Here is a 15,375-nt window from a genome sequence, read left to right as displayed (position 1 = left end):
CACCACTAGTCACTGATCTCTAGGTACAATACTTCCTGTCCACTACTACTCTCTGCATTCTACAGACAAGTTGATTCTGAATCCAATTCAATTCAATTGTTTTGTCGCAGCGCTAACTCCGGGGAAAGCAACAACAACTCGGAAACCAGGAGCATCGCCGCCTGTGTCGAACCCTGCCGGTTCCCTGCCCACCCACTCTGGGGCATCATCAGGGTCCCCGAACTCACCCGGGCCGCTCGTCTCCACCACAGGGGCCGCACCAGGACCCAGACCCACATCTCAGCAGCCGGCAGTTAGTGGCACAACCATCACGCCGGGGGTAGGACCTTCGGGGCCAGGGGCCTCCCCGTCCAGTGTTCCCGGAGGAACAGGTACAGCCACTTCTGCCATCGCCCTGTGTCACTGTGCTGATTCCGGCACAGCCAATGCAGCCTGGTGCTTCCCTCCCACCCCACACCCTCTCACCATACAGTGCTCCCTCACCACCCCTTGTCCCCACACCCCCACGTACAGAGCTCCTTCATCACCCCTCCCCCACACAGAGCTCCCTCACAATCCCTCTCAACAAACTCACAGCTGAACTCAGTTTGAATGTAGAACACCACAGCACAGTACAGATCCTTCATCCCACAATATTATGCCAATGTACATATATTAACCTTTTTTAAAAAAAAAGTACTAAACCCTCCCTATTCTATAACCCTCTATTTTTCTTTTATCCATGTGTCTGTCTAAGAGTCTCTAAAATACTCCCAGTGTTTCAGTCTCCACTAACATCCCCAGCAAGGCATTCCAGGCACCCACAACTCTCAGTATTTTAAAAAAACATACCCCTGACGTCTCCCCTAAATTTTCCTCCCTTCACTTTGTACACATGTCCTCTAATGTTTGCTGATCCTACCCTGGGAAACAGGTACTGGCTGTCTACCCTATCTATGCCTCTCAGAATCTTCTAGACCTTCTATTAAGTGGCTTCTCATCCTTCTTCACTCCAAAGAGAAAAGCCCCAGCTCTGATAACCTTGCCTCATATGGCTTATTTTCCAATCCAGGCAACATCCTGGTAAATCTCTGCACCCTCTCCATAGCTTCCACATCCTTCATGTAATGAGGTGACCAGCACTGAACGCAATACTCTAAGTGTGGTCTCACCAGAGATTTGTAGAGTTGCAACATGTCCTCTCTACTCCTGAATTCAATCCCTCTATTAAATGAATCTCAGCATTCCATTGACCTTCTTAACTATCCTATAAATCTGTGTAATGACCTTGAGGGATCTATGAATTTGGATTCCAAGGTCACTCTGTTCATCCACTCTCTTAAGTAACTGACGATTAACCCTGTACTCAGCCTTCTGATTTGTCCTTCCAAAATGCATCACCTCACACATCCAGATTGAGCTGTATCTGCCACTTCTCCGCCCAATTCTGTATCCTGTCTATATCCTTTTGTAACCTTCAACAATCCTCAGCTCCAACTACAACTTCTCCAACCTTCGTATCATTCACAAATTTACTGACCCATCCTCTTCCTCCAGGTTATTTATAAAAATCACAAAGAGCAGGGGGTCCCAGAATAAATCCACACACCACTAGTCACTGATCTCTAGGTACAATACTTCCCATCCACTACTACTCTCTGCATTATATACACAAGTTGATTCTGAATCCAATTCAATTGTTTTGTCGCAGCGCTAACTCCGGGGAAAGCAACAACAACTCGGAAACCAGGAGCATCGCCGCCTATGTCGAACCCTGCCGGTTCCCTGCCCACCCACTCTGGGGCATCATCAGGGTCCCCGAACTCACCCGGGCCGCTCGTCTCCACCACAGGAGCCGCACCAGGACCCAGACCCACATCTCAGCAGCCGGCAGTTAGTGGCACAACCATCACGCCGGGGGTAGGACCCTCGGGGCCAGGGGCCTCCCCATCCAGTGTTCCCGGAGGAACAGGTACAGCCACTTCTGCCATCGCCCTGTGTCACTGTGCTGATTCCGGCACAGCCAGTGCAGCCTGGCGCTTCCCTCCCACCCCACACCCTCTCACCATACAGTGCTCCCTCACCACCTCTTGCCCCCCCACCCCCACGTACAGAGCTCCTTCATCACCCCTCCCCCACACAGAGCTCCCTCACAATCCCTCTCAACAAACTCACAGCTGAACTCAGTTTGAATGTAGAACACCACAGCACAGTACAGATCCTTCAACCCACAATATTATGCCAATGTACATATATTTACCTTTTTTAAAAAAAGTACTAAACCCTCCCTATTCTATAACCCTCTATTTTTCTTTTATCCATGTGTCTGTCTAAGAGTCTCTAAAATACTCCCAGTGTTTCAGTCACCACTACCATCCCCAGCAAGGCATTCCAGGCACCCACAACTCTCAGTATTTTAAAAAAACATACCCCTGACGTCTCCCCTAAATTTTCCTCCCTTCACTTTGTACACATGTCCTCTAATGTTAGCTGATCCTACCCTGGGAAACAGGTACTGGCTGTCTACCCTATCTATGCCTCTCAGAATCTTCTAGACCTTCTATTAAGTGGCTTCTCATCCTTCTTCACTCCAAAGAGAAAAGCCCCAGCTCTGATAACCTTGCCTCATATGGCTTATTTTCCAATCCAGGCAACATCCTGGTAAATCTCTGCACCCTCTCCATAGCTTCCACATCCTTCATGTAATGAGGTGACCAGCACTGAATGCAATACTCTAAGTGTGGTCTCACCAGAGATTTGTAGAGTTGCAACATGTCCTCTCTACTCCTGAATTCAATCCCTCTATTAAATGAATCTCAGCATTCCATTGACCTTCTTAACTATCCTATCAATCTGTGTAATGACCTTGAGGGATCTATGAATTTGGATTCCAAGGTCCCTCTGTTCATCCACACTCTTAAGTAACTGACCATTAACCCTGTACTCAGCCTTCTGATTTGTCCTTCCAAAATGCATCACCTCACACATCCAGATTGAGCTCCATCTGCCACTTCTCCGCCCAATTCTGTATCCTGTCTATATCCTTTTGTAACCTTCAACAATCCTCAGATCCAACTACAACTTCTCCAACCTTCGTATCATTCACAAATTTACTGACCCATCCTCTTCCTCCAGGTTATTTATAAAAATCACAAAGAGCAGGGGGGTCCCAGAATAAATCCACACACCACTAGTCACTGATCTCTAGGTTCAATACTTCCCATCCACTACTACTCTCTGCATTCTATACACAAGTTGATTCTGAATCCAATTCAATTGTTTTGTCACAGCGCTAACTCCGGGGAAAGCAACAACAACTCGGAAACCTGTGTCGAACCCTGCTGGTTCCATGACCACCCACCCTGGGTCATCGTCAGGGTCCCCAAACTCACCTGGACCTCTCATCTCCACCACAGGGGCCGCACCTGGATCTAGACCCACCCCTCCACAGCCGACAATCAGTGGCACGACTGCCATGCCGGAGGTAGGATCCTCAAGGCCGGGGGCCACTCTGTCCAGTGTTCCTGAAACAACAGGTACGGCCACTTCCAGCATCACCCTGTGTCACCATGCTGAAACCTCCCACTGGAGGCTGGCTTCTAATCCTCCCCCTCCCACTAATCTTACGGCCTCCCCGAGCTCTAGGTGTCTAGGTAGGGAGTCTGGTTGTGGGATCTGGGTCTGTGTGAGAGGTCCAGGTGTGTGATGGTCTGAGTAGGGGGTTTGGGTAGTGGGTCCCATTGTGTGATGGTGTGGATGTGGGATCTGGGTCCAGATGGGGTATCCAGGTGAGGGTCTGGTGTTGGGTCCTGGGGTCATTGCTGGTGGTCCTGGTCCAGGTGGGTGGTCTGAATGGTGGGACTGGGTGGTGGGTCCTGGTGCGTGATGGTCTGGGTGGAGGGGGGGGATTGGGTCTGGGTGGGGTTCCAGTTGGTGGGTCTGGGTGGGGTTCCAGTTGGTGGGTCTGGATGGCGGTCTCAGTGCATGACAGGCCAGGTGGGGAGGTCTCGGTGGGTGACAGTCTGGGTAGAGATCTGGGTGTGTGGTGGGTCCTAGTTGGGGGTCTGGGTCTGGGGAGCACATGGAGGTCTGGTGGGAGGGTGGGGGTTCTGTTGCATGACTGTCCTGGTATCTGATCCCACTGTGTGACAGTTCACCTCGCTCCCATTCATCCCCAGCTGGCCCCTCGAGCCTGTCACTGGTCTACAGTGCCCGACACATGGCAGCAGTCGGCGTGCCTCTGTCTGTGCTCCTTCTGGTTTGTCTTGTCATTATCACCATCCTTGTGCGGGACGTGGGCTGGAAGAACATTAAACAAAGATCAGCGGCAAAGCTAAAGGTGGTAAGTCGTATCGCCCACTGTTACGTCTCCACAGTTTGTGCAGAGCAGGGTTCGGGAGGTGGGCAGGAGATGGACAGGGGTCCTGGCCAGCTGGGATCTGGGGAGTGTGGTAGAGCAGAGGGATGTAGGACCAGTACACACTACCTGGAATGTAGTGTCACCAAGAGATAGGGTGGGCACCAACACTTCCTGCACATTGGCTGTCATTAGCCAGAGTATTGAGTACAGAAGTTGGGAAGTCATGGTGCAGTTATACAAGATGTTGGTGAAGTCCCAATTAGAGTATTGTGTTCAGTTTTAGTCTTTCATGCTGCAGGAAAGATGTTGTCAAGTTGAAGAGGGTACAGAAAAAAATTTAATTTTAATTTTGATTTTTAATTTAATTTAGACAGCACAGTAACAGGCCATTTCGGCCCACAAGTCTGTGCTGACCAATTACACCCCCTGGTACATTTTGAAGGGTGGGAGGAAACCAGAGCCCCTGGGGAAAACCCATGCAGACACAGGGAGAACACACAAACTCCTTACAGTGTGGGATTCAAACCCCAATCCCGATCGCTGGCACCGTAAAGGCATTGAGCTAACTGCTACGCCAACCGTGCCACCCGAGGATGTTTCCAAGACCCTGGGGCCTGAGCTTCAGGGAGATGTTGAGCAAGCAGGCTGGGGCTTTATTCCTTGGAGTGCCGGAGAATGAGGGGTGATCTCATAGAGGTGTACAAAATCATGATTTGTGAATGCAGAGTCTTTTGCCCAGAGTCAGGGAATCGATAACTGGCGGACATAGGTTTAAGACAGTGGTTCTCAATCTTATTAACCATAGAGGACCAATGCTTGTGGGAAACAACCTTTCCACATCTACTCTGTCCATGCCTTTCAACATTTGAAATGTTTCCGTGAAATCCCTCCTCATTCTCCTAAATTCCAATGAGTTCAGGCCAAGAGCTGTCGAACGCTTCTCATATCATGACCTTTTCATTCCCAGAGTCATCCTTGTTAACCTCCTCTGAACCCTCTCCAATGTCAGCACATCCTTTCTTAAATGAGGACCCTAAAACTGCTCACAGTACTCTGTGATGTCTTGCCAGCATCTTATAATAGAAACAGAGAAGATAGGAGCAGGAGTAGGTCATTCAGCCATTCGAGCCTGCTCCGCCATTCAGTGAAATCATGGCTGATCTTAAAGTTCAGTACCCCATCCCCGCCTTCTCTCCGTAACCCCTAATTCCCTTATACTGAAGAAATATATCTAATTCCCTCTTAAATATTCAATGAACCTGCCTCTACTGCTCTTTGTGGCAATGAATTCCACAGATTCACCACCCTCTGGGTAAAGAAATTCCTCCTCATCTCGGTTCTAAATTGTTTGCCTATTATCCTCGAACCATGGCCCCGGGTTCTGGACTCCCTCACCATTGGAAACATCCCTTCCGCATCCATTCTGTCCAGTCCTGCCAGAATTTTATATGTCTCTATGAGATCCCCTCTCAATCTTCTAAACTCCAGCGAGTACAATCCCAAATTGCGCAATCTTTCCTCATAAGTTATTCCTGCCATTCCAGGTATCAGCCTGGTGAATCGCCTTTGCACTCCCTCCATTGCAAGAACATCCTTCCTCAGATAAGGCGACCCAAACTACACACAGTACACCAGGTGTGGTCTCACCAAGGCTCTGTACAGCTGCAGTAAGGTATCCTTATTCCTATACTCAAACCCTCTTGATATGAAGGCCAACATACCATTTGCCTTTTTAACTGCCTGCTGTACCTGCATGCTCGCCTTCAGTGACTGGTGTACAAGTACCCCTAGGTCTCTCTGCACTTCCCCATCTCTTAACCTATTGCCATTCAAATAGTAATCTGCCCTCCGGTTTGTATTACCAAAGTGGATAACCTCACATTTATCCACATTGTAGTGCATTTGCCATGTCTCTGCCCAGTCCCCCAATTTATCCAAATCACACTGGAGCTTCCTGACCCCCTCTTCCGTGCACACAACCCCTCCTAGCTTAGTGTCATCTGCAAATTTGGAGATATTACATCCAATCCCCTCATCTAGATCATTAATGTAAATTGTGAACAGCTGGGGTCCCAGTACAGATCCCTGTGGCACCCCACTGGTCACCGCCTGCCACTCATAAAATGAGCCATTTATCCCAACTCTCTGTCTTCTATCTGCCAGCCAGTTCTCGATCCACATCAATACCTTGCCCCCAATCCCATGAGCCTTGATTTTGCATGCCAGTCGTTTATGTGGGACCTTATCGAAGGCCTTTTGGAAATCCAGATACACCACATCCACTGGCTCTCCCCATCTATTTTACCTGTCACCATCTCAAAGAATTCCAATAGATTTGTCAAGCACGATTTACCTTTTGTAAATCCATGTTGACTCTGTCCAATCCTTTCTCTGCTTGTCATATGCTCTGCTATTACATCCTTAATAATGGATTCCATCATTTTGCCCACTACTGATGTAAGGCTCACCGGCCGATAATTCCCCGCTTTTTCTCTACCCCCCTTTTTAAATAGTGGGATAACATTAGCTACCCTCCAATCCATGGGTACTGATCCTGAATCTATCGAGTTCTGGAAAATAATTCTTAAAGCATCTGCTATCTGAATGTCCACTTCTTTAAGTACCCTAGGATGTAGATTATCAGACCCTTGGGATTTATCGGCCTTCAATCCCTTCAATTTCCCCAAGACCATGTCCTTAGAGATACTAATTTCTTTCAGTTCCTCCCTTGCATTAGTCTCTGTTTCCCAACATCCTTGGGAGGTTATTTATATCCTCTCTTGTGAAAACAGAACTAAAGTAAGAATTTAATTGGTCTGCCATTTCCTTATTCCCCATTATATATTCCCCTGATTCATTCTGCAAGGGACCTACTCTGGATTTCACCAATCTTTTCCTCTTGACATATCTATAAAAGCTTTTGCAGTTGGTTTTATGTTTGCCGCAAGCTTACTTTCGTAATTTATTTTTGCCCTCTTGATTAATCCCTTTCTCCTCCTTTGCTGCATCTTGAACTGTTCCCAGGCTTCGGATTTGGTACTTTTTTTGGCCAATTGATATGCTCTCTCTTTGGACCTAATGCTGTCTCTAATTTCCCTTGTTATCCACGGTTGAGTCACCTTTTTTGGTTTATTTTTATGCCAAACCGGTATAAACAATTTCTGCAATTCTTCCATTAGATCTTTGAATGCTTTCCATTGTCTACTGTCAACCCCCCCATAAACACCACCCAATCAATATTACTCAACTCCCGTCTCATACCATCATAATTCCCTTTATTTAAATTCAGGACCTTAGTCTCTCCATGTCGAGTGAGAATTCGATCATATTGTGATCGCTCCTACCCAAAGGGCCTCGTACAACAAGATTGGTGATTAGCCCCTTTTCATTACATAATACCCAGTCTAAAATGGCCTGCTTCCGAGTTGGTTCCTCGACATATTGGTCTAGATAACCGTCCTGTAAATATTCAAGGAATTCGTCCTCCTCAGTACTTTTACTAATTTGACTAGTCCAATCTATATGTAAATTAAAGTCTCCCATGATGACAGCTGTTCCCTTATTGCACGCTTCTCTAATTTCTCTTTTTATGCCTTCCCTCACCTCTACATAAGTATTTGGAGGCCTATATATCACCTCCACTAATGTTTTCCGCCCTTTGCTATTCCTCAGTTCTACCCATATAGATTCCGCATCTTCCGAGTTAATATCCTTCCTGTCAATCTCCCACCATCAAAGCTACCCCACCCCCTTTTCTTTCTTGCCAATCCCTCCTAAATATTGTATACCCCGGGATGTTAAGTTCCCAGGCTTGCCCACCTTGTAGCCATGTTTCTGTAATCCCAATCAAATCGTATTTGTTTGTCTCAATTTCCACAGCTTCATCTACCTTGTTCCGAATGCTTCTTGCATTAAGATATAAAGCCTTCAGATTTGCTTTTTTTACCCTCCTTGCTCTTTCTGATTTTTAACTTTCGCTGCCTAACCTAACTTTTCCTATTTTATCTTTCCTGTCCTTTGCCCTATCATACAGGTTCCCATCCCCCTGCCAAATTAGTTTAAACTGCATCCGACAGCCGCACCAAACCTAGCTGCCAATATATTGACCCCTTTTGGGTTTAGGTGTAACCCATCCTTCTTGTAAAGGTCATGCCTTCCCCAAAAGAGATCCCAAAGAAGCCAAAACCCTGTCTTTTACACCAGCCCCTCAGCCACACATTAATTTGTCTTAACCTTCCATTTTTGTTCTCAGTTGCACTTGGCACAGGTAGCAATCCAGAGATCACCACCCTGGCGGTCTTGTTTCTTAGCTTCTGTCCTAGCTCGCTGTAATCCTTTTTTAGTACTTCCTCCCTCTTTTTATCTATGTCATTGGTACCCAAATGTACCAAGACATCAGGCTGCTCGCCCTCTCCTTTCAGAATACTCTGGACCCGATTTGAGATATCCTGTACCCTTGCACCAGGGAGGCAGTACACCATGCAGGTATACCTATCTGGCTCACAGAATCTCTTGTCTGTACCTCTGACCATGGAGTCCCCAATGACCACTGCATTCCTTCTTACCTTTTGTACCACCATACCAGGTTCAGTGCCAGCGACCTGATCACTGCGGCCAGCTTCTGTCAGGTCATCTCTCTCAACAGCATTCAACACAATATACCTGTTGCTGAGAGGAGTAGTCACAGGTGTGCTCTCCATTTTCCAGGCATTTTTCTTCCCTCTCCTGACAGTTACCCACTTACCTGAAACATCTGGTCTTGGGATAACTATTTCCCTGAAAGTTGAATCTATTAACCCCTCACTTTCCATTACCAGCCGCAGGTCCTCAAGCTGCAGCTCCAGATCCCCAACTAGGTCCTTAAGGAACTGCATCTCGGTGCACCTGATGCAGATGTGGCTATCTGGGAGGGTGGAACTCACCCATGGTTCCCACATCTGACACCCAGTACAAAGCACTAAGCCCATAGGCATGACTGAGTTAAAATAATGCCGCTTACCTTTCTCCTCTCCTTTCGCCTAAGCCTGTTGAGCCAAAGCCTGGAAGTCCCACTCCTTTGCCGCGTTGCCCGCTCGCCAGGCCACTCACCTAACCTTCTCGTCACTTTCACCAAGCTCCTCCTCCTCCGACTCACAGCCCAACTCTCTCTGAGCTCCTCCTCCGACTCCCAGCCGAACCAAGTAGGCCTAAGTCCCCGACTTTTATAGCTTACCTTCTCGACACTTTCACCAAGCTCCTCCTCCTCTGACTCACAGCCCAAATATCTCCGAGCTCCTCCTCAGACTCCCAGCCAAACCAAGTAGGCCCAAGCCCCAGTAAGCCCCCCGACTTTTATAGCTTACCTTCTTGTCACTTTCACCAAGCTCCTCCTCCTCCGACTCACAGCGCATTCTCCTGCATCCTTCTCGTCTATAATAGAAACCTAAACCTCAACATCACATTCCTGCTCTTATATTCTATTCTTCTTGAATTGAATGTTTACCAGGTGCTGCCTGGTTTAGAGGGTATGAGTTATGGGGAGAGATTGGACAAACGAGTTGTTTACTCTGGAGCATCGGAGGCTGGGGGGTGGGGGGGGGGGGCGGTGACCTGATAGAGGCTTATAAAATCATGAGAGGCATGGATAGGGTGGACAGTCCAAATCTTTTCCAGAGGGTAAAAATTTCACATACTGCAGGACGTGTTTAAAGTGTAGGAGGGGGCTTTAATGGAAATGTCTGGGGTCGGTGGGTGCGTGGAATGGTCGGCCAAGAGTAGTAATGGAAGCAGATATGATGGAAGCCTTTAAGATGCTTTTCAAAGAGCCCCATGAATATAAAGGGGATAGTTACCTGGTCCCAGCAGCAGAGTTTTCAGTAAAATGGGCAACATGTTCGGCTAAGACACATGGGCCAAAGGTCTGGTCCCTGTGCTGAACCTTCTATCTAACGTGTTCAATCTTCCATGTTCAATCTTACATGTTATGCTCCATGTTCAATGTTCTAGATTACATGTTCTATGTTCCATATTACATGTTCCATGTTCTATGAACTATGTCCTACTTCCATATTCTATGTGCCATATTTCATGTTCTAAGTTCCATATTACTTGTTCCATGTTCTATGATCTATGCCCTACCTCCATATTCTATGTTCCATATTTTGTGATCTAAGTTCCATATTACATGTTCTATGAACTATGTCCCACTTCCATATTCTATGTTCCGTATTTCGTTCTAAGTTCCATATTACATGTTCCATGTTCTATGATCTATGTCCTACTTCCATGTTCTATGTTCCATATGATGTGTGCTATGTTCTATCTTCCATGTTTCATATTCCGCATTCCTTGTTCCATGTTCCTGAAGGTATAGGCAACATGAAGCCAATGAGGTACTCGAGGAGTATGAAAAATGCAAGAGAAAAACAGAAGGAAATCAGGAAGGCTAAAAGACATTAAGTTGACAATGTGAAAGAAAGTCCTTAGGGTTATTGCAGGTACATTAAGAGCAAAAGGATAGTAAGGGACAAAATTGGTCCCCCTGTAAATCAGAGTGGTCAGCTTTGTGTGGAGTCAGAAGAGATGGGAGAGTATCATAAAGGTCTTTTTTGCATCAGTATTTACTCAGGAAATGTACGAAGTATAGAAAACCAGCAGTGAGTTCATGGAATCCATACAGATTAAAGAGGAGGAAGTGCTTGCTGTCTTAAAGCAAATAAGGATGGATAAATCTCCATTGCCTGACAAGGTATTTCTTCAGACCTTGAGGGAGGCTAGTGTAGACATTGCAGGGACTCAGGCAGAAATATTTATAATGTCCTTAGCCACGGTGTGGTGCCAGAGGATTGGAGGGTAACTCGCGTTGATCTGTTGTTTAAAAAAGGCTCCAAAAGTAACCCAGGAAATTATAGACTGGTGAGCCTGATGTCAGTAGTAGGTAAATTATTGGATTTTGTTCTAAGAGATCAGATATACAAGTATTTGGATAGACAGAAACTGATTAGGGATAGTTAACATGGCTTTGAGTGTTAAGTCATGTTTAACCAATCTTGTAGAGTATTTTTGAGAAGATTACCAAACAAGTTGATGAAGGAAAGGCTGTGGATGTTGTCTACATGGACTTCAGTAACAAGACACTCAGGGGAGGTTAGTCAGGAAGGTTCAGACGCTCGGTGTTTATGATAAGTTAGTGAACTAGATTTGATATTGGCTCTACGGGAGAAGCCAGAGAGTGGTAGTGGATGATTCCTTCTCAGACTGCAGACCTGTGACTAGTGGTGCCTCAAGGATCAGTGCTGGGACTATTGTTGTTTTATCGTTTATATCAATGGTCTGGATGATAATGTGGCAAATAGGATCAGCAAGTTTGCAGATGACACTAAAGTTAGAAGTGTTGTGGACAGCAAAGAAGGCGTTCAAATCTTGCAGATGGATCTGGACCAGCTGGGAAAATGAGCTGAAAAATTGCAGATGAGATTTAATGCTGACAAGTGTGAGGTGTTGCATTTTGGAAGGATAAACAAAGAAAGGATATACATGGTAAATAGTAGGGCACTGAGGAGTGCGGTAAAACAGAGGGACCTTGAAATACAGATACATAATTATCTGAAAGTGGTGTCACAGGTGGATAGGGTAGTAAAGAGAACTTTTAGCATATTGGCCTTCATAAATCAAAGTAGAGAGTACAGGAGTTTGGATGACATGGTAAAGTTGTATAAGAGATTGGTGAGGCCAAATTTGGAGTATTGTGTGCAGTTTTGGTCACCTAACTACAGGAAAGATATCAATAAGCTAGAAAGAGTGCAGAGAAGATTTAATACAATGTTTCCCAGACTTCAGGATCTGAGTTACAAGGAAAGGTTAAACAGGTTAGGACTTTATTCCCTGGATCGTAGAAGAATGAGGGGAGTTTTGATAGAGGTATACAAAATGATGATGGGTATATAACCACATATCCATATAACAACTTACAGTATGGAAACAGGCCATATTGGCCCTTCTAGTCCACAATGATTTACTTGAAACTCCACTAGTTCCACCTACCCCCTCCCTGCCCATAACCCTCTAACCCCCTCACATCCATGTACTCATCTAACCTCCTCTTAAATGACAGAACTACTGCCACAACTTCTTCCGGTAGATCATTCCACTCAGCCACCACTCTCTGAGTGAAGAAGCATCCTCTTCTAAAGTTTTTCCCCCTAACCCTTAACTTGTGACCCCTTGTTCCAATCTTCCATATCCTCAGTGGAAAGAGCCTATTCACATCTACTCTACCTATTCCCTTCATAATTTTAAATACCTAGATACTAGTTGGTTTTTACTCTAAGGGTAGGTGAAATATAAACCAGAGGACATGGGTTAAGGGTGAAAGGGGAGAGGTTTAGGGGGCACATGAGGGGGGAACTTCTTCACATAGAGAGCGGTGAGGGTGTGGAACAGGCTTCCAGCTGAAGTGGTGAATGTATAACGATTAAGAAAAATTCAGACAGGAACATGGATGGGAGGGGTAGGGAGTGAGTGCAAGTCAGTGGGACTAGGTAGAATAATAGTTCAGCACAGACTGGAAAGGCTGAAGGGCCTGCTTCTATGGATTAATGGTTCCATGTTCCGTGTTCCAACAGTTTTCCAGAAGACCAGGATCATCAGGGGTTGGTTCACTGCAGTTCACAAACAAAGTGTTGCTGGAGGAGGGAGAAGTGAAAGGATCCCTGAATTTCCTGCAGCCGCCAGTGGAGTCCTCTGCCGTGGGAACAGCCCTGGCGCTTGAGTCTGTCCTGGGATCAGGAGAAAAGAGCAGCGAGACGATGGGACTGGCACAGGTTGGGGACAAACCCCAGGTGGTGAACAATGAGTACAGCATGCTGCAAGATAACACAAGTGACATCGAGGTGAAATCCATCCTCACCAAAGAGAGGAGGAATGGGGAAGGGTACAAGGCAGTGTGGTTTCAGCAAGATATTGAGCAGCAGGTGATGGGGGACACCTTAGACGAGGAGGATGCAGGAGAAGGCATAGATGGTGATCACAATGACAGGAGTGGCTTCTCCTCAAGTCTGTAATGGGGCAGTGGTTCCAGCACTGGTGGGTCAACCATTCCACACACCACACAGTCAATGCCACACTCAACCCAGGAGCATCTCTACAACTCTTTGTTCATTCCAGTTCACACACTCTACAATCTTCAAATTTGGATGAAACCAATCTGACCAAATTACATTTATTATAATTCAACACTGCAAAGAATCAAAATTACACTAATCCCACTGCCCCACGCTCTCCCCAAAATCCTATAACCCAACCACATTAATCCCACATTTATGTGCAATTAGATGACATGACAAAATATTTTTGAAACACTTTATTTTTTATTCATAATGTTGATGAATATTGTAAATTCTAATAAAATTTCTTATGAGACAACAGTTCACTTTGTGAAAAGTCAATTGATCAACTGCCGCCCCTGTGTAGTCACATGGTCCCCCCTCATTTCAACACCTACGTTACAGACATTTGCACGTGCACACGCATATACGTCACGGGTGTGTAGACCCATAGCCAGGACAAGCATGTAATAGTCAAATTTTGTGGACCAATTTTATGGTAAAATTTAGGGGATTGACTACTTTTGACCTTGGTAAGTACCTGCGACATTCTGGGCGTCAGGAGCTCAGGAGGGTAGATGGCTGGGGCCAAAGTGAAAGTCCGTGGTTGGGATACCGGGAGCTAGGATGGGCAGCCAGTTGGGGCCAAGTCAGAGTCCATGGTTGGAGCGCTGCAAGCTCCGGAGGATGGACGGATGGGTGGGGCCTGGCCAAGAGTCTGCGGTCTGGACACTGGGAGCTCCCGAGGTCAGGGAAGCAGCCTGGCCAAAAACAGGGGAGTTGACTTTTACACGTATATACAGTATATTGCAAATGCACTTAGACACCGCAGACATTGCTTGCATGTTTATACTCCCGCCACATGCATACATATCATATACTTCTATTGCATGTATGTGCACTCTCACCATGCATATATCTCTTGTACACATACATCGCATATATACTCACCATGCACGCACATTACATGGGCACATGCCACACACATACATTACACGTATGTGTACTCTTACCACACATACATCACATGTACGTTGACACTATATGCAATACATTATATGCACACCTATCGACTCACGTCTGTGTGTGATCTTCTCTGCCCTGGAGTGTGACAGAACCTTCCGGAGTGGACAGGTGAGTGTTCATCTCTGTTGGAACCGCTGTTCCTCGACCCACCACAACCAACCCTCGTAGTTTCCTTTTATCTGATTTGTTATTCCACTTGGGATAAAACTTTGCTAATCCAACATTCTCAGGACTTTCCCAAACTCTTGGATGTTGCTCTGATTCTTTCCCAGTTTGAATGTGCTGTTTTCTGGTGATTATGCTGTGTTATAATTCATTTCCCAGTGAACCAGGCTAGAATTGTGCAGATGCTGAAATCCGAATCAGCTAGAGGAACTCAGCAGATCGAGAGGTTATTGCCATGTCCACAGTACAATGTACAGATGTACTGACATTCTCCATGGCAGCAGCACACAGGTAGGGAAGGTACACCAACCACAGCAGTGTAAATCACCATACTATAACCTTGAACATAACAGCACAGTACAGGCCCTTCAGCCCATGAGTTTTGTGCTGACCCATATGTACCTACTAAATAAACTAAACTCTCCCTACCCCGTAACTCTCTAATTTCCTTCCATCCATGTGTCTGTCTAAGAGTCTCTTAAATGCCCCTAATGTTCCAGCCTCCACCACATCCCTGGCAAGGCATTCCAGGCACCCACAACTCTGTTTAAAAAAAAACTTGACCCTGATGACTTCCCTAAACTTCCCTCCCTTCACTTTGTACAGATGTCCTCTGGTATTTGCTCCTCCTGCCCTAAGTGAAAAGGTGCTGGCTCCACCTTATCTATGCCTCTCAGAATCTTGTAGACTTCTAGTAAGGATTTTTTTTAGATACACAGTACGGTAACAGGCCACTTTGGCCCACAGATTGGAAACAGAATT

At 46.2% G+C, this 15,375-nt stretch overlaps 1 protein-coding gene across 10 annotated transcripts in view; it reads left to right on the top strand.

The window, feature by feature from the left end:
• Positions 1 to 13,732, top strand: part of LOC138751753 (cadherin-related family member 5-like) — a 42,014-nt gene extending 28,282 nt beyond the window's left edge. For 4 of the 10 annotated variants that reach the window (XM_069914475.1, XM_069914481.1, XM_069914465.1 and 1 more), the window contains 5 exons: positions 111 to 371; positions 1,691 to 1,951; positions 3,270 to 3,515; positions 4,158 to 4,321; positions 12,943 to 13,732. In XM_069914475.1, the coding sequence (XP_069770576.1) occupies positions 111 to 371; positions 1,691 to 1,951; positions 3,270 to 3,515; positions 4,158 to 4,321; positions 12,943 to 13,380 (1,370 nt within the window). In that variant the 3' untranslated portion in view covers positions 13,381 to 13,732. The remainder of the gene's footprint in view (positions 1 to 110; positions 372 to 1,690; positions 1,952 to 3,269; positions 3,516 to 4,157; positions 4,322 to 12,942) is intronic. The other 6 variants (XM_069914537.1, XM_069914545.1, XM_069914488.1 and 3 more) reach the window with 5 other exon arrangements.
• Positions 13,733 to 15,375: the final 1,643 nt, after the last annotated feature.

This window comes from Narcine bancroftii, chromosome 1, assembly GCF_036971445.1.
Source record: "Narcine bancroftii isolate sNarBan1 chromosome 1, sNarBan1.hap1, whole genome shotgun sequence".
NCBI classification, from domain to species: Eukaryota; Metazoa; Chordata; class Chondrichthyes; order Torpediniformes; family Narcinidae; genus Narcine; species Narcine bancroftii.
The sequence above is the reverse complement of the archived record's forward strand: the minus strand, read 5'-3'. Positions and strand labels throughout refer to the sequence as shown.